The sequence below is a fragment of the Aphelocoma coerulescens genome, chromosome 4, assembly GCF_041296385.1.
Source record: "Aphelocoma coerulescens isolate FSJ_1873_10779 chromosome 4, UR_Acoe_1.0, whole genome shotgun sequence".
Taxonomy (NCBI): Eukaryota; Metazoa; Chordata; class Aves; order Passeriformes; family Corvidae; genus Aphelocoma; species Aphelocoma coerulescens.
In genome coordinates, this window is record NC_091017.1 from 40,600,555 (window position 1) to 40,620,785 (window position 20,231).

Below are 20,231 nucleotides of genomic sequence, written 5' to 3' on the forward strand. Positions count from 1 at the left end.
CCATTGATAAATGTTTGTAAAATATAGCAAGGTAAACACCAATTATGTATCATAGTCTTGACAAAGCCTCATTCACAGTAGTTTATCTACTGACAAGAACAAATAACACAGGCTTTTTAACTCTGATTTAGAAAAAAAAATTGTAAGGTAAAAATCATAGAATCGCTTAGATTGGAAAAGATCTTTAAGATCACTAAGCCCAGCCATTAACCCAGCACTGCCAAGCCCACTACTAAGTAATGTTGATAAGCGCCACATCTACATGTTGTTTAAATACCTCCAGGGATGGTGACTCAACCACTTCCCTGGGCAGCCAGTGCTTGGCAACCATTTCTGTGAAAACAATTTTCCCAATATCCAGTCTAAATCTCCCCTGTCACACCCTGAGGCCATTTCCTCTTGTCCTACTTCGTGTTACTTGTGAGAAGACCCCATCCCCACTTCATTGCAAATTCCTTTCAGGTAGCTGTAGAGAGCGATAACATCCCCCCAAGCCTCAGTTTCTCAGCTAAACAACCCCAGTTCTCTCAGCTGCTCCTCATAGGATTTGTGCTCTAAACCCTTCACTGGCTTTGTTGCTCTTCTTTGGACATGCTCCAGCGTCTTAATGTTTTTCCTGAACTGGCCAAAACTGAGCATGGGATTCGAGGTGCAGCCTCACCAGTGCTGAGTACAAGAGCCAGTCCTTTCTGTAGTCCTGCTGATCATACTATTTCTGATACATGGACTTTTTAGAAGAGAAATTCAATATTTCATAGGTAATTACTTAAGTTAATATTTATCTTCATGTTCATCCCAAATCAAACTTCAGAACTGGGAATGAAGTAGCGGCCAAAAGGAATGATTCCATGCTTCCCTAATCTATAAAATACAACTTCCATTGAAAATATTATTTTATTGCATCTCAAACAATAATTTCTATAGTAGTAATTATTACCTAATCACGATTTGTTGAAGCCAAAATGAAGTATTTCTGGTTATTACTTAAGGAAAACATTTGATTAAAAATTAATATGGAACAGCAAATAGTTTTGCCCGGAGATAAGAGCAAGAGTAAGCAAGGGTAAGCCCTGCCCTCTACAGCTGTCCAGCTTGGCTCCATCATATTCCTGTCTCATGTCAAGAAAGGTCGGATTCTGTCCCTTGTAATCCTACACCCATACTGCATGTGTAACAGGAAGGTGAATAGTGGAGGTGCAAGAGATTAGGGAATGTGGTTACTGAAAGGTTGTGAGGCAGGCAATTTCCAAATAGGAGTGGCAAACAGGAGAAATCTATCCCCCATCCAGAAACTACCAAAGCAATCAAAACTCCAGTGTTTCTTCTCAATGGTCCTATCTCTTGTCCTTGAAATCCATTATTAACTGGCTTAAGCTAGCTGGGACATACCAAACCAAAAAAACTAATTACAGAAGAAACAAACCAGATATGAACAACAAAATACTGTAGTTCAAAACAAAATTCTTAATCCAGATTCCTGGCATAAATTTCTCTGCATACAAAGTTCAGGGAACAGCTCAAAGACTTTTAGGTTTCCATGTAACAAAATTCTTACATATTTGATTAACTAGAGATCTATGAATAAAAACTAGGAATAACTCTGAGCTTAGATCTAACTTCAAGTGCTTTGCTGCATTAAGGTCTAAAACTTTGTCAATAAATTGCAAAGGAAATTAGACACCCACTGCAGAGTAAAAAAGACTCTTTGATTTATAATCTTTAGATAACAAAGGTAAAAATAGTGGCTATCACCTGTCAATTGTGTTACTTAAAATACTATGTTTCTCTCTCGATGCAGCTCTTCCTTAAAGATCTGGATGTTTCCTAAATTTTTCACGTGTATAAGCATTTATTACAGCCAGAGTACTGTGTCAGAAGCTATCCATACACTAGTTAATATAGCCGAATCATATTGATGTCATCTAATTTTGCTTGGTTTGTTACATATGGCTCAGATTAAAAGCAACTCCACTTTCTAGAGCTGGACCCAAAAGCAGCTCAGCTACTGTCTCAGGATTAAGTCAATTGATGTGTAGTTAGTTCCATAATTTTCTTTTCATTTTGTGGAAGAAGAATAAAAACAGAAAGCTCAAACTGTAGCGATCTGCTTGTGTTAATTTGAGGAACTAAATATTTCTACACTTTTCCCATCTTTGGTCTTATTAAGAATGTATTTGTAAGAAACCTATTCAATAATTTTTAACTATATAGGTGTATTAAATTCAATCAGAATGAAAGAAAATGCCTATTGCAAAAATGGAATGACACAATAAAGTTTAATTACGAAGGGAAGAAAAGACTATTTTTAAGAATGTAAAATGCTCTTGGTTTATTTGAATTGCGATGTTTATATTTCAGGAGCTACAAAACGCCACAGCATCTGAAGGACAAGTCGTGGTATTGGAATGCAGGGTCAGAGGACCCCCTCCCATTCATGTTAAGTGGTTTCGACAGGGCATTGAAATTCAAGATTCTCCAGACTTCAGAATTCTCCAAAAAAGTAAGGCAATGTCATGGTTTAACTTCAGCTGGCAACTGAGTGCCACACAGATCCTCATTCTCTCTCCCCCGGTGTGCTGGGGAAGTGAATTGGAGAAGTAAGAAAACTCATGGGGTATAATAGGGAAAGCAAAAGTCTCAGAAGCAAAGCAAAACAAGGAATCTTTTCACCCTTTCCCATGGGCAGGCAGGTGTTTAGCCATACTGAGGAAAAAAGAGGTTCCATCACGTGTAAGTTACTTGGGAAGACAGATGTCCTAACTCTGAATGTCATCCCTTCCTCCTCCTTCACCCAGATCTACATGCTGAGCATGATGTCATATGGTATGGGATATCACTTTCATCAGTGCAGGTTGTTTTTCCTGGCTGTGTCCCCTCCCAATTCCTTGTGCATCCCCAGCCTCCTCACTATCCAGAAGATAGAAGTAGCAGAAAAGGCCTTTATAAAAAAAGTCTCTGTATTGCCAACACTGTTTTAAGCACAGATCTTAAACACAGCCCCATACCAGCTGCTGTGAAGAAAATTAACTCTATCACAGTTAAAACATTTTCCATCCCCTTATTCCATACCATTTATGTCATGCTCAGGTCTCACACTAACCAATAGATGCTCATGAACCACCACCCCACTTCTCATCCTTTGATCTAATACACAGATATCGTTCCCTTAGTCTGTGCATCATCCCTGTAAAATTTCACAAATCATACTTCAAATTCTTTTAGTCCATGGCTTTGGGCTCCATCTGTTATGACGATATTCAGGACAGGAGAGGTGGTGTGTTGCATGGACTTACAGGGCACCAAAGCCAGCCCAGGCCAGGTCACCACTGTCCTTGCACTGTTTCTTGTGGGGGCTTCTCCTCAGTTGTTTCATGTTGTTCCTGGTATAGTAATTCCTATAACATGCAACTCAAATCACAGGTTACAACAATTTAAAGGTATTGCCATTACAATCTTCTCCCTTGGTCCCACTGGCCCAGAGCAGTGGGTCTAACATTGCAATTAACTCCTCCCCTTGTTCCTAGCCTGACTAGCCACAAGAGGTTCTGGCTGGAGTCACCTCAGTCAATTCCGGATGTATTGGACTCCACTCCAAGTGAAAGCCATCTTGGCCTGCACTCTGTTGCCAAAGGGATTGAGAAAAACACATTAGTGACACCAGTTGTGGCATCCCACTTCGCTGCCTTTGACTCCAGTTCATATTGAAGTTCTAGCACATCTGGCACAGCTGCACTCAGCCAAAACCAGCTCAGACAATAATCTGAAGTGGCTGCTTTTAATACAGGATAGAAAAAGATCATGAAATTAGTCTGTCAGGATTCAGTTTTGGACAGAGTCCTTTCCTCTTCCCATTTCACTGCTAATGGCTAGAAGTAATAACTGAACTGCTGCTACTGACAAACAGTTTAAATCTTCTTGCTTTTGTAATGTCTGAACAGGTTCTCTGCTTATTTACAGTATTTCAGTATAAAATGTTCATTCAGTACACTTATATTTATTAACGTAATCTCTAATACAATTTTTTTCTTGTTTGTTTCCCTTATGATGTGATATGCAGAGCCCCGATCCGCAACTGAACCTGGTAAGAATCATACGAAAAAATAATCTCTTGATTTGCTAGCTCTTTGAGTTTGCACTGAAGCCATAAATAGAAAAGTGTTTCTGCTGAACATTGGTAAATTGAAACCCCCTTAAAGACAATGCTACTTTATCACACCTCCCATACTGTACTCTGTCCTTTACATCAGTTCCTTTATTAGTTAAACAGTAAATTCCATTTAGACCAGCAAGGAGAGTCTCACAGCTTTGACACAAACTTCATTCTCAGAAAGTAAATGGTTAGCATGCTACTGAGGGAAAAAGGACAAGTCCCACAAAATTCCATTACCCAAATGGTGCTCATGAGAATTACATAACACCCAACCACTAAACGCTGGTTTCACCAATCCAGCTTGGCAAATGTGATGTGTCTTAAATGCAAGTAAAACCTGATCCTAAAAAAAAAAAACAAACCAAAACACTGAATTTTTCTAACCTATTCACAACATAAAAGTCCGAGATTTCATCAAGTAAAAAGTGTTCTTCCAGCTACAGGTTTTCTCTGACTGCTTCATTTTCACATTATGTATCGTTATATACTGGGGTAGAGTCTTGAATAGTAAGTGGATGCTATAAGACTGAGAATGTTCTTTAATGTTTCTAAGTCAAACATGTAGAAGAGAAGACAGTGATACAGTCTGAACCTTGCTTTAAGAGGGTGGCCAGTTGTACTTGAATATTCTTGAATTTGGAGAGAGTTTTAATTATGACATTGAAAAACCAGAAAAGTTTTCTATCTAGGGATTGGGTATTTCCAAAGAGTGTCTCTGAAGGATGTTAGCAATGGGGGGATGTTTTAAACTCTTAGGGGTTGAATTGACAGGCAGAACATACCTAGCAGCTGAGAGATATTTGTAAAGTAGCACTGTGACCATGAGGTTACAGACAAGGAAAAATGCAACTTTCCTTTGATTTTCATGGAAATGAGAGGAAGGAAAGAAAGAAAAATCTTCTTTTCTTAGTCAGCTATTCACTAATTTTCTTGCTACTTCACAAAATTGTTACATACCTATTTTACCTCATGTCCATTATACATACACATTGCACACACACGTGCATTCTCTATCCTAACAGTTAATACTGTTGATCATGGTGTGCAACATCATCAGCTCTAGTATTAGCTGATTCCCTGAATATGTGTGACTGAATGATTTGATTTGTGGAGGCTTGAAATGTGAGTCATGTGAAGGAAAGAAGAGTATCAGAAAACCAAATTAACCAAATTAATGAGGAATTAAAACATGTCCAACTGCTAACAATGGGCTATTAGTACTTTATAATCATAACACAAACTTTAAGGTTTAAATATTGTAAGTTAGGGTACAAAACAGTTTGAAGAGAGTTTCAGTATCATTTCAGGCCTTTGGATATGAAAATGAATAAAGGACAAAAGGTTTGTGTTGAAATACATTTAATTCTGTATCTTTCTTAGAACATTCTCCTGTAATATGTATTACAGAATAAGTCTCCCAGTTTAGCTGGTTTCTTTGATATCTTAAAAAGAAAAAATAATCTGATCAATAGATTGACTTTTTTTCCCCTTCTCAGAGGAACATTTCTCCTGTCAAAATAGCAAAATCTTTCCTAGATTTGATCTAGGATTCTGATTATCAGAATCGTACCTTGTATATCTGGCTCATTCTTACTGTGAGCTTCTTCTCTACAAAATCCCTTGAACTGTGTTCACTTCATCCTTTAACATGATAGATAATATCTGAATAATATCCTTTAACATGATAGATAATATCTGAAAGGAGTGAAATTTTACACAAAAGTTTCTAAGAAGTATAAATTTACCAGCTGATCTTAGAGATTTTCTTTTTAATATCCAATTTAAGACTCTTCTGTCAAAACTCATAGTCATGAATGTTCGTTTAGTTTTGGTAATTGTTTTTTTACCCTTTCATGCTCTTTAGTAAACCTAATGTGTATAATCCTAGATAAACTAAATATTTTAGAGTAGGAATGCAACATTATCTAGTAGAAAGGAGAAGGACTTTTTTGCTAGAAAGAAAAGGTTTCCTTTGTGTGAATAGTTGAGTACAAAGAAAAGCGTATATTATGCTTCTTGATAGAAGATTTTTTTTCACCAACTAATTTTCATATTGTTAGTTACAAGGTTTGTATAGCCTCTCTGACAGTTATTGCTGTGGAAGAAGTAAGAATGTTGGTATTAGTTCACAAAACTATCAACTTGCTTTCGTAACTGCTACCTGAAATAGGAAGTAGAAGGTGAGATTTTGAGTCCAAAGAGATCATCACTTTGCCAGCCCTCTCCAGACCTGCACTATCATGTTGAAAGTGCTGAATATTCTCCTTCCCATTTCTGGTTAGCTTGCAGACCCTGAGAGAAGATACCTGAAGTCTTCTAAAGGGTACTAGGGAATGCATTCTTACATGAAAGGTGCATTTCTTAACTGCATTTCTTCTCAAGTGCAGAAAAGTTATTTAATGTCAGTGTATCATACCATTCTCAAGGGAGTTGGCAAGACAAGAATAGGAAGACATCTCAAAACAGTTTTGTTATCTGTATTGTTGCAGTTTTATAGACATAACAGTAGTGGATGCCTGACTGCAGTCTGTCTGGTTTGTTGTTGGATTATATCTTTTTTCATGCTTGTAATTATGTTGCAATATATATTTATGAGCACCTTCCTGTACTTTCACTCTGTGAAAGAATTTCAGTTTGGTATTTTGTTCTCCCTGGATTCATTGAGCTAAGTACTATACTATTCCTTAAGATTCATGCACTTTTCTGACTAAGCCCTATTAAATAATGTAGTGTCTTAAATAGTGCAGTGTCTTACTCACTACAAAAATTAATGACAGTACACTTACTGGTCTATATGTGTAGGAATTGACACTGTGCATGCAAAGGGAATGTAAATAAAGTTTGGGCAAAATGTAAATATTTCCTTTTGGCATAAATAATGAGAAATGTTTGGTGTATTAGTAGTACCACTGGTAATAAGTAACAGTGAGTTTTAAGATGTCATGAAGAATCTTAAAAGTTCTGCAACAGGAAGCTGGATGTGGGTATCAGAAACCTAATAGATGCACCACTGGTTTGTGATATAATTCATACTCTTGGAAGCCAGACTAAACAATGCCTTCAGAGGAAATTTTTCATGAGCAAACACATAACTGCTATTCAATGCAGATGGTTAATACAGACGCAAAATTGATAGGGAAACCAATGTGCATATGCTAGATAAGTATTCAAAACTTTGAAAGATGGATGTGTTTTCTAAAAATTTTTCCAAGTTTAAAACATTCATGGAATTTTACATAAATTGTAACAAGTTGTAGTGTGACTTTAATTGCTGGTTGTCAACCCAAATCCAACCATCAATAAACACTTCATAGCACTCGGTAATATTGGTTATCCTTTGATAGGTCAGTACTAATGATTTAAAATAAAAATGTTCCATGAACTCACACAGGTAAGAAATTAAGAAGCAAGGGGGCTTTTTTGGCTACCTTTTTTTTTGTTACATTCTATCTACTCTAATGTGTTTTGCACTCCTTTTTCTGTCTAGACAGAAATCAGTTTGCGTTGCAGATCCCTCCAGACTGCTTTGTGAATTAATAGCTAGTCAGATTACTTAAAGCCAACATCACAGTTTGTCAAATTACCTGTTTTGTACTTCTTTCTTGGACATTTTGACTTTATACTGATTGAATCCTTCAAAAACAGGCTGCCTGAGAATGAAAAATCCCATGGAGTCACTTGCCAGCTGTTGATATTTTGACCATTACTCAGCTGTCTGGAGACAGCCACAAACTGTATTGAATTACATTAGAACGATTGTCTAACAGCATGTAAGAAGAAAACTGTATGAAGTAATTTTGCTTAAATTGCCAGGGAATTGCCACATATACTGCTTTTTTTTCCTAAGCACAATACTGTGTATGTTCACCAAACACATCTCAAAAGATAGTCATCACTTCTCTTGGACTGTGCTTTCTTGTTCCCTGTTTAACTGCTGTGTTTCAGGATTTCCACTCTAGTATGTCCTTTAGAAATTCCCCCCTATTTCTACATTATTTTTGAAACTGAAAATATATGGCAAATGTTACAGAAATCCTTACTGTTTCCCTGCACCAAGAAAATCCTCTTTCTTGTAGCTGATGAAATTCAAAACATAGAAGCTTTGATAGGTTAGAATGCATGCCAGATCCTTGCACTTTTTAGTGAAAACAAAAGAATTACCACTGAGAGTCTGTCTCCTTTCACTGCTGAGAAGCAGAAAAGGGCTTGGAGAGAACAATCTTCTGTGAGCCATATCTCAAGAACCCAGATGAAGCAAAAAACTGAAAATAGGCTAAAATTCTCCTTCATTTAAGGTGGTCTGATCTACTTACATATTATTGTTTGTCAATTACATTTTCAGTTGTACTCTGTGCTCCCAAGGTACCTAAAGCATTCTGTTCCTGTAGTGACCTCATCTTAAGTCTGACTGCTACAACTATCCTTGCTTGTTGATGCTTCCAAATGCAAAGTAAACATTTGATCTGTGTTGTACTATGTCATTTAAAAAAAACCCTGTCATTCCTCTCCAACTGTAAACATTTAAAACTTATTAGAGTACATAATATTCACAGCTATGTTGCTGAATGCATTCATTCAAGCCTTGATGTATATACCTGACATCTGCAAGCTGGGTGGCTTAGGCATCTACAGTATCATAACTGCCTTAGTGTAAGCTTTAGCATAAACTTTTCCTTGACACTGATAAATGTCTTAATTTCTCCTCAAACCTGAACAATGTTTTAGGGGCTAAAATTTTTCTTGCCGTAGCAGAGTTCCCATTTATTGTATTCAATCTGGCTAGATAGCAGACATCTTGGTTATTGATTACATATCGTGTCACCTAGGCTCTCTACCCTAAAACTGCATTTTATTGCTCACGATCCCATTTCCTGTTGTTCAGTTTTCTTATCAGTCTTTTGTAAGTGCTGTTTGAGGTATCTTCAAACATAGTCAGTTTTCTGCATCTTCTAAAAACTTTACTGTTCATTTTTTGAGTGACATAAAGCCTATGTCTGTCTGACTGGGTAGAAGTATATGCAATAGCGATTATCAGAAACAGGCAAACAATACATTTTTTCATTATGTTATTGCAAGCTAAGGCATCTACAGGTCTGCTATACTACCACTTATTATGCTATTCTGCATATTCTTCTCTATTTTCACTGTTCTCTATTCTCTATATAAAATATGCACAGATTCCTAGGTGAGAAGTAACCTGATGGGCCTACTGCTTTAAGTTAAACTGGAGTTAAACACTTGGGGGAAGGCCCCAACAAACACTTGTGGAACATGAGGGAGAATAAGACACAAGTTGTCTGCAAGCTGGCAGAGTTCTGTTTTGTTGGATTTTTACCAGGAAACCACCACTGTGACTTCCCACTGTCTCTGTGTATCAAAAAACTTATGTCTTTGAACCTACATCTATGGAAATTGCTCTGTTCATTGCATCAGAATGAACAACTGCTAGCAAAGGACTGTACTTATTTCCCCAGCTGTGTGCATTACAGTGGAGGAAGCTAATGGCCACATTCAGAGATGAGGTTGCAGATATAAGAACTACTCTACCTTTAATGTAATGCAGAGAAACATTCTGAAGTAAACACATTGCCAGTGATAAAATTTGTTAAAATGCAACAGTTTTCTCTCTTACCAAAGTTTATTCTTCCTAATGGACTCATGAACCATAAAGGGAAAGAATTACTCTGTAAAATGTAATCTTTCTTTCTAAATAACTGACAAAACAATCAAGTACTTGCATGCCTAAGCATTTTACATGTTTCAGTGAACAAAATGCTTTTGTATTCATTTAGTCAAGTGTTAAATATGTTTTAAGGCCCTGAGAACAGCATTTCAGAGTTGCTTTCTGGAACACATTTCTGTGATGAAGTTATTTGTCAGCTGATGATCGCCAGGAAGTAGAACAGACATTATTTCCCTCAAATCTTCAGATTCTGCTTAGCACAGTAACAGAAAGTAAAATAATTACGTAAGTCAGGATGTAAAGTTAGAAAAATACTCAGAACACTGAGTATATCCAGAGTGTGTTATGGAAATCTTGAAAGAACCTTTCTTTTGCCAAATTAGTATTTCATTTCTATGCTTTCCACAGTAGTAAGCCTTTTAGCAAGGGCCTGGAGGTGAGTGATTCTTGGCTTAGAAAAGGAAAATCGATAAAGAAGATGTTCACACATGCTTTTTGGCCATGCTGCCTTTTGATTTGTTCTTAGGACTTACATGTTTTCAGTTTAACCAGTTTTGTTATGATTGATCACAAATGTGTTGCAGTTTGTTCATCTGGCTGAAATGACTAAATTCTAATCTCTGATTATTTTCATCATTAATTTACTTTGAAATTTTTTTACAAAGATTGCTGCAATCTAGCATATGTAATTTTAAAACATACCTCCTCAGTAAACAAAGCACATCATTGTAGAATCCATTAGAATTCTTTTGTCACTGAAGAATGAAGATCAGCTCTTCTCACATGATAATTTTACACACTTTAAAAGCTGGAAGAATGTTACACATTAATTAGCTCTGCTGTTTGGAAAATAGGACTTCTGCTGGTTGCTGTGTTTTATAGCACCTTTGCCCTCATTCAGACAGCAGTTCTCAGCCTTGTGGAGTGATCTTCTTTTGCAGTCCTGAAATGCCCAGCTTTCAGCATTCTGCTGTTAAATGAACAGGAAACTAGAATGCTGTGTGTATAATATTACATCCCCAGGGTCAGTTCAGTCCAGGAGTACGCACGTGTGGTTAACAATACAGCTTCAACTGCTTATGACACACCAAGACTCTAAAAAAAGCTGATCTCAGTAGTTCAAAAACTAGCTTGTGTTACCCATTACTTTCCTGATAAGACCTTTCATGAGTCATTAATCTTCATCTGTGTTAGATAAGATCCAACGTGCTACAGTATTACAGACATGACTCTTGCAGCTACACAGAACAACTGGTTTGCGTTGCCAAAAAAAAAGGCATGTTCTGCTGTCTGAAAACCAACTCTGAGCCAAGTATTTAGTCAGTCATTCATTTTTAGCCCATTTCCAGTACAGGAAGTTTTTGGATACATTGTCATTTATAATTGGAAAAATTTCATAACTTTTTTGTTAACTGTCTAAATGAGACAGTGGTCTGTCATTCCACAGGGAAAAAAAACCCAAACCAATCACTGTTCAAAGATGTTTTCCTTATTTGAACTATAAGAAGTGAAGTTGACCTTACTGAACCTCTTCTACAGAGTAATTTTCATAAGGAAGTTATTAGATTCTAAAGTATTTTTCCTCATTTTACAGTATGCATTTATTAGCTGATTTTGTGATGATGGGATTGTGTGTAAGTGTCCAAATTGCAAAATGCATTTTTCTTTTTATTTTAATTAAACTGAATGTTATAAAATGTCCCCGCTTTGGTTTTGAACTAAAAAATCAGCATAAACAAAAGAAACTCTGTATTAATTAAGAAGACACATGATGCAGCATTGTCCAGGTATAAAAATACATTGGTATGCTGTGTAAATAGTAGGATTATTTAAATTATGTGTACTGTGACATCTTTAAAAAAACAGAGTACCATTACAAGTAGAGATAAAATAAAGTAAGTTCTTTGAAGAAACTGGAACAAATATGCCTGAACAGTTAAAGGTGCCCATTATAAATTGATAGAATTAATTAGAAAAAATTAATGTAAGACCCAACCTAATATCCTTCACACAAGTTTTCTAACAGAAGCCCTGGTATAATCAAAGCATATACCATGGCTTATCAAAATAGAATGAACAAATTTAAAACAGCTATAGAATATGTTTGTCACAGCATTCTGAAGAATTTTTGGGGGTTCTGGTTTTTATTATATTCTTAATGTATCCATTCTCACTGCTGTGCAGACAGAGACAGAAATTATTTTCCCAAACTCTCCATAAGGGGAATAATTATGCATCTGGAGTTTTTTAATACTAGTTAGTATATATGGAAGAGCTAATTGGAAGTGGTGATAAAATGTTTTCTAGTTTTACTGGGAATGGGATTTGATTTGAATGTTGCATTAAATACGGAAAAAAATCCAGAGAAAGAAAGAATTGTGTGACATTTGTACTGATGGTGTTTAATTTAGAGACACAAAAAGAGCTTGCAAAGATTAATTGTTTCTGGAAACCATTACATTCATTCATATTAATTAGTACTCTTCCAGCATTTAAAAAAATATATTGAGTGTGTAAAATGACTGCACAGACTTGTAACTGCAAAATTACTGTTCAAGCCAGTTTTGAAACCTTAGCTTGATGAAGTTACTTCTTTCAGACACAAAGTGATTTTCCTTAAAGCCATTTATTCTGCAGTTCTCCTAGAATTTCTTTGTAAAAGTGCACTTTCTGGTGCTTCCTTTTAACATACAGTGCAAAAAACACTACATGGTACTTTAAATAGTTTATGATGCTCTTTATTCTTCTGTTTATTTGCAGAAGAGATATGTACACTTGTAATAGCAGAAACTTTTCCTGAAGATTCAGGAATTTTCACCTGCACAGCAACAAATGAACATGGTTCAGTAACAAGCAGTGCACAACTAACTGTCTGCTCAGGTATGTGAAAAAGAGAACGAGGAGTTCTGAATCATTAATCTTACATAATTAATTTACCTGTGAAATTGTCAGTCTGATTTCTTTGTGGCAAATGGCTGCTGTAAGACATTGTCAACCTGAGTGCATTCATATAAAGCAAACTGAATGTTTCTTTAGGTTCATTTCCTGGTTTAATATTTTTATTAATGTGAAATACATTTTTAAAGTTCTGCCACAAGCCTGGCATATTTTTAAGCATTAGGGTTCAAGACTAGATGGCAGCAGAGGCAAAATTAAAGAGATTAAACTATGCTACTAATGTTGGCCTTTTGTAAAATAGAACACTGTGACATGGTATGTTTAGTTTTGTGATATGTTTCCATATATATTGTTGTGGGATGCACTAACCCAGCTGCCATTGGAAACTTGCCATGTATACATGCATACTTCCGCATTTTTTAATTATTTGCTCCTAAATGATCCTGAAACCCCAGGAAGTAGTGTTTTAGCTGTTGTCCATACTTGCCAATCTCCATTAGTGCCTTGATTCCTGAAATAGATTTAGAGAGATCAATAAAGTTTCTAGTTGTGCCTTTTGCATGGGGCAAACTAAGAAAATTAATAGCCATCCATGTATCTAATTCAGCATAAATTATCAGTAGGAGGACTAGAAAAATATCTTTACAAAACCAAAGATATTTCACCTTTAAAAAACTGAAAATACACCTTGTATTTACCACATACTTTGTCTGTGACTTGTTGAAGAGACATTCTTTTTGATTTCTTTTAGCCAACTTGGAATGCTCTAGTGATGATTTCCATCATTTCTCACCACTTCCTCCAGTTGAAATTAGCTCTCTTGAGCTTCCTCCTAAGAAACATACAGATACCCACCAAGCAAACAACACTGAGTTGAGACCTGGTGTGACAGACCTTCAACAACAGCTCAGTTCACCTGAGGAAAAAACAAATGGCATTCATCCTCTTCATGGAGTAAATGGAATGATTAACAGCAAGCCAAATGGTGATAAATCCATCCCACCTCCAACTGTCTTGCTTTCACCCACAAAGGAGCCACCACCTGTGCTTGCCAAACCAAAGCTGTGAGTATTTTTGTTTGGGTTTTTTTGTTTCCTATAAACTTGGTATTTGTTGACAGCAAATTTTTGCCTGAAGCGATTTAGCATTAGACAAATGGACAATCACTGTGCCTGTCCCTTGAACGGTCTTCCTGCTGCTGTGATTTATGTGCCAAAGAGGTGAATACAAGAGACACTCGTGTTCTTTACATAGTGCTACGTCAAAGGGAAGTACATTCTATATACCAATGTCTTTAGAGAGTTTTAAGATAAAATCACAAACAGAGAAGTAGTGTAGTGGCTGTTGCTCTGTGCCTTTTTTACCCTAGTCACCCTACCTAAAGATCATAGTGGCCTGAGATTTTTGGATGCTATTTCTGTTTTAACACTGGTTAGGTCTTTTTATTCTGCATATACTTGGGTTTGTGTAGTCAGTGGATATTCAGGTGTATAACATTTTTATTATTTCTTATGTTTATGTATTACACATATCTCGTTCTGCTTTCAGCCAGATTACAATAGCTCTCTTATAGCTAGAAATCTGGGAGAGCAAAGCTGTAGGAAAGGAGAGAGAAATGAGTGGTAAAAAAGTTACAGTACCATTTTTACTTTTTGTTAATGATGATAACTTATGCATAAGCAATCTTATGCTCCCGGGTAACTTAATTGTTTGATTTTAACATTGTGCAGACTCCTCTTTTCCATCTCCCTCAAGAATTTTTGGAGCGTGGTGAACTAAAATGCTACTTTATTTCATTTGCATCAATATTCAGAAGGAATTGTAAATTAATAAAATGTGTTTAAGAAGCAGCATGAAACATGGTCTTCAAACTTAGCAAGGTCATTTGCTTTATTCCATGTTTTCACAGGAAACTTGCAAAGTATAAAAATGCTGTTATGCCAGCAGTCATGTTGAATTTAAACACACAAAAACACATTTGAGGCAGCAAGCCAACATTATTCCCTTTCTACTCTCACCACTTTTTTTCTTTCTGTTGCTCTTTGTCATTCTAAGCAGTCTCTGGAAACTGTAGAAGGGAAGGAGGAGTGGAAGAACTAGAAAGACAGAGAAGTGAAATAGCAGTATATATGGTGGTGGTTGCATGTATTGGGAGGGAGGTTGCTGAGAATGGCAACTTGTAGATGTTATGTGGTAAGGAGTAAGCCAGGTGGTCATGTACCCAGCATATCTGTTACAAGACCCACTCACGAAGAAAGGAGATAGTGGCTCCAGCAGAGAGAAATTTCGCCCCCAAGCTTTCTTTCCCAGAAGCGAGGTTGCCTGAGATAAGGGAAAGAATGTGGTGTAAAGACTTCTCATTGTATAATGTTCACTGCTATGTGTGCAAAATTTGTTTTGTTTTTAAACATAGAGTCAACATAAAATACAATAATGTGAGAGGGATGCTATTGCGAAAGTCCCTTCACTTGCTGATGTCCAAATTGATGACCTTGGAATCCCTGGTGTAATTACACTTGAGTGCTATATTTTGCCATTAACAACACTTGAGGCACAAGAGACTGATCTTGATTGCAGTCAAGAGACATGTTTTGCTTGGCCAAAGGCAGTGTAAGTCTGTGCTGCTGTCAGAAATTGAAATCTTGCCTTCTCCTCAGCCAAGTATTTTGCTCCCAAGCACAGTGATAGCATAAGGAAGGGAAAGAGTGCCAACAAGAGGAGAAAAATAAATGTCTGACTGCAGAGACTTGAAATCAGCTTTCAGCATTTGGAAAACTGCATCCCTAGTAAAAGTGAACAAAATAATGACATTAAAATTAGCTGAGTAGTAAAGTAGCTCTCTCAACCATGAGAATGATCTCTCTTGAAAAGAACTCATCTGTGGAATTGCATCTGTCCATAGCGTATTAGATTATAAAATCAGCATATACTAGCAGTGAATAAGAGCAAGCACTCTTATTATAACCTTTTTCAAAAGTTATTTTAACTTCTAAATTGTTAACTATGGAGAGCGCTTTAAGCTTCTGAAAATCATTAATAAATTTGTTTCTCAGGAAGACTGACTTTGATTTTAAATTTCCTAAAGGATCTTTTGTTTTCAAGTTTATCTTAAATTATAAATTACTTAACAGGTTTATTTATGAACTCTCTGAAAACAGTTTCTTCAGCCAACACTGAAAGTAATTGCAAAGAGTTTGGGAATGATAATCTGGTTTTGGCTTTGTGGTTTTTTATTATTATTTTTAATTTAACAAGAAAGAGAGGCTGAGTACCTTCTTGAAGTATGAAATACATTTACATCTTGGCAACGCAGCTGTAACCAACACCTATAAATAACGATATAATATAAATAATGATTTATCACAATTCAATCTAATGCAAGAGCAGACATGCTATAGTGAATTACTGTAGTTGTTTTCAGGCTTGAAAAGTGTTTTTAAAGTCCTAGAAAACATTCAGGTTGTGGTTACAGACACTTTTATAATACTTAAGGCATCATTAGTTGTTGCCTCCGTCTGGTGCTAAGAATATTTTAAAAAGTTTAATATTATGATATAAAAAAAATTCTGGGAAAAATATGTATAGAATTAATTGGGGAAGTAGTCAATACCAGATATTTTTCTAAAGTGAAATCTAGAAGACAGTAAATGCTAAATATGGTTACAAGGCACAATATTTCATGATGTTTTGTTTGCAACATGAGTTTCTGTAGAGTGGAAGGACCATTAAATTGAGACAAAAAAACCCCCTGATTTTTGTGATTATGGTTTCTCCTGCTGTGATGTATTTGAAGATGTTGAGCTGTTACTGTGCCTTGGACTTTTCTGGTCAATACTGGTGTAGTGCACAGATAAGGTTTCAGAAGATCCCCAGCAATGTATGTTATCTTAAGATATTTTGCATCTCTCAAAATTAGGCAAATGGTGTTGATATTAATTTCAGTGTGAAGTCTATGTATGAAGGTTCTGCCTTAAACCCCTTATAATCCTCAGTGTGAATGTTTGCAAAAAAGACACAACACTGTCCTGTAGAACTCTGTAGAACATGTCCATGGTTTCAAATGAAGAGCTTCCATTCAGGTGGCTTAGTATTACTGTTATTTTACCATGTGTCTGCTAAAACAGTAACAGAAAGAAAGATGGTGTTTGTATGCTTACTGGATGTACTTGTGTGATGTTTGTTGGCTTTTTAACAAGCCATCATATTAAAGTTCATAGACTCAGAGTAACTACAATGTGGTGCCAGAGCTTCCTGACCAGAGGGCTTCTCTGCAGGTGTCTTATGTTTAGCCTCTTTGTGTTGGAGTGTTATCCAAGTCTGTCATACGCAGTGACCAGAAAGAGTATAAGCTTAAAGGGAGTTATTATCTTCCAGGCTTCTCCCTTGGAGATGCAGAGATCAACTATAGGTAGTTCTCTCTATAGTTAATTCATTAAAATAAACTCAAGCCAGTAGGAAGTGCTATGTTTGACAGCTTTAAAATTAGCACAGCAATACCTACCCCTGTAGAATGATCAACATTTTATTCATTGCATTAAGTATTCTGCATAGGCATGTACCACACATGCTGTGAAGATGAATTGTCGGAATTCCTGAATTCCATCTCACCCAGTTCTCTTTGACAATATTATTTTTGCAGTGAAAATAAAAGATGCATTAATTTTGTAAAAAGAATGTCTGTTGAAAGTGAAAGCCAGTGAGATATAATTTCTTGCCTTTTATGAAGCTTTGATATTCAGTATTTCCTTCTACACACATGGCTATATTTTTTCCTGTTTTTCCTGGAAATTTGGGGGCTTTTTAATCGTGTATTCAAAAGTCTTTGTTTTTATAACAATATGAAGAAGAAATTAACCATGAACATAATTAAAGGGATATCAAGCAGTGTATATGTAACATCAGTAAGGAAAAGGTGAGATTATAATTAAAATTATTCCTAAAGATAAGGAGCTAATTTGGTTGATGTAAATCATGGTCACTCCTGTGTGAGATGATAGAACTTCAACTAAAAACACTTCTGTTCATTCTGGTTGAGAAGTGTACTGTTTCTTGAGCTGAATCATTTGTTGCTTCAGTCTCCAACCTTAGCAGATGAGTTTTCTTTCATGGTTTGTTGTGTGTTCTAATTAATGCCTCAGATGTTTTTGCCAAGGTGCTAGTTCAGTCATTTCTGGAATGTGTCTTATGCCCCTTATTGAAATGTTTATTTTACTATTTTTTACTCACTCGTCACTGAAATTATTCTTACCTTGATCTTTCTGCTAGCATTTCTCTTAATACTGAGTTCACTTCCAAGTTCTTTTGTCCTGACAGGCCTTGTGTTTTAAAGATACTGGAAGGAATTATTTCCATAATAACTGTATTTGATATCTGCAAGCAGTAAGAGACTGCTTAGAGTATATTGAGAAGAGCTGGATAGAAAAAGAATATGTGAGAATAGGCAACAACAGTTCAATGATTCATGTAACTTTACATTCATGACCAAAGGTTCATCCATATCCATTTCTTTTGTTTCATCTGCTGTGCTCTTTCAAGGTTGGTAAGGACCTTTGGATCTTTATCTTGCTGTTAAAGTCTCCCTCAATAAAACCTTGATCTACACATATTTTCTACTGTAGTAGAAACAACTAATGCTAACTAAATTTGCTAAAATGTAAAGCAGGATAACTGCCCACAAAGTTAATCCCTTGATAAAATTACAAGTCCAGAGAATTTTCTGCATCTGTTTTCACAATTAATATATGGATGGTTCATTTGTAATGCTTTTTTTCTTTCATTTTATAGCAATACTTTTTTAAACAAGATTGGAGTTAAAACAAGGAAAAGTTTTGTGAAACATTTCCATTTCAGTGATCAACAGGCACTTGTACTAGGGTTTATAATTTACTAATAACAAATAAAATATTAAAATAGAGGAGGCTTGATGGAAGAATATACTAAGAAATGGGATTTTCCCTCATTTTCTCAGACTCATTTCTTATGCAAAAAGTTGCAAATCCTGAAAATTCCTGAAAATTTTATTCCTGAAAAGGAATAAAAAGTGTTATAATGCCTCCTGGAATAAAAGTGTTATAATTACCCATGGACTGAATGCAGTAGATACAGTAAGTTTAAAACAAGATATTAGTTGTCTTCCTTAGTGATCTTGGATCACTGTGAAAATCTCTGAGACCACTGGAAGACAGAAGAAATAGGAAGTGTTATGAAATATAGGTTGAAAGTCACATTTCATTGCATATTTCAGACCAAACAATAGCATGATCCAAAAGCAGTGGCAGTTACTGCTGAGAAATTTCCTCTTTAGTGGTGTCTTTGCTAACATAGTGTCAAAGGGTAATCACAAGTGAACTTTAAGCCTTTTAAAATCTGCAGCAATAGAAGTCTGGATCTCTTTGTAACAATAGATGTGAAAAACAAGAGAGGTTAAAGTCGATATATTTATTTTTTAGGTTTTTTCTCCTTTTGGCACTGATGTTTTCTGACCTAAGTGTACATCCTGCCTACACAAAAGCTAATCAGTATTTTAACTGGAAAAGTCAAATATCCTTGAAACAGTCATGAAATAGGTGTACTGTGTGTGCCACCATCATGGTGTGCACACAGGATTTTGGTATTTTTTCAGATTTTTATTTTAACACTGAAAGTAATCCAGTTCATAGGATGAGTAGGGACATGAGGGAAAATTAATAAAATCATAGAATGGTTTCAGTTGAAAGGACCCTTAAGGCTTATCTAGTTCCAAAACCCCTTCAATGGACAGGGACACCTTCCACTATACCAGGCTGTTCAAAGCTCCATCCAGCCTGGCCCTGAATGGTTCAAGGGATCGTGCATGCAACAGCTTCTCTGGGCAACCTTTTCCAGTGCTTCACCACCCTCACAGTAAAGAATTTCTTCCTAATATCTAAACCTACCCTCTTTCAGTTTAAAGCCATTACTCCTTGTCCTATCACTGTATGTCCTATCTGCTCCAGCTTTTCTGGTGGCCTCCTTGAGGTACTGGAAGGGCTGCTCTGAGGTCTCCCCAGAGCCTTTTCTTCTCCAGGCTAAACAACCCTGGCTCTCTCAGCCTGTCTTCATAGGAGAGGTGCTCCATCCCTCTGAGCATCTTTGTGGCCTTCTCTGGACTTGTTCAAACAGGTCCATGTCTTTCTTATGTTGGGGACTCCAGAGCTGGATGCAGCACTGCAGGTGGGGGCTCACAAGAGTGGAATAGCAGGGGAAGAATAAACTTCTCAAGCTGTTGTCATGCTTCTTTTTGTGCTGCCTAGGATATGGTTGGTCTTCTGGGCTACAAGTTCGCAAGTTCAGCCACTTGCTTGAGCCTGTGCATTTTTAGTTAAACACATGCTTTAAACTTGTAAAAATCTTTAGTGCCTCCTAGAGTGTTCTCCTGCTCTTTTCTGCCTGAGTGTTGCTTTATGGCTCTGTTGCCTCTCTCATACCTTTGTTACCAATTGTCACTGCCCATTCTTCAAGGTACCAAGAGTGGGCTTTTTT

General features: G+C 36.4%; 1 protein-coding gene across 4 annotated transcripts in view; it reads left to right on the top strand.

Annotated features, from left to right (window-relative positions):
* PALLD (palladin, cytoskeletal associated protein) overlaps positions 1–20,231 on the top strand; it is a 189,364-nt gene that overhangs the window by 66,813 nt on the left and 102,320 nt on the right. For 3 of the 4 annotated variants that reach the window (XM_069013683.1, XM_069013684.1, XM_069013686.1), the window contains exons 7-10: positions 2,359–2,500; positions 4,058–4,081; positions 12,594–12,713; positions 13,483–13,795. In XM_069013683.1, coding sequence (XP_068869784.1) covers positions 2,359–2,500; positions 4,058–4,081; positions 12,594–12,713; positions 13,483–13,795 — 599 coding nt within the window. The remainder of the gene's footprint in view (positions 1–2,358; positions 2,501–4,057; positions 4,082–12,593; positions 12,714–13,482; positions 13,796–20,231) is intronic. The other variant, XM_069013685.1, reaches the window with a different exon arrangement.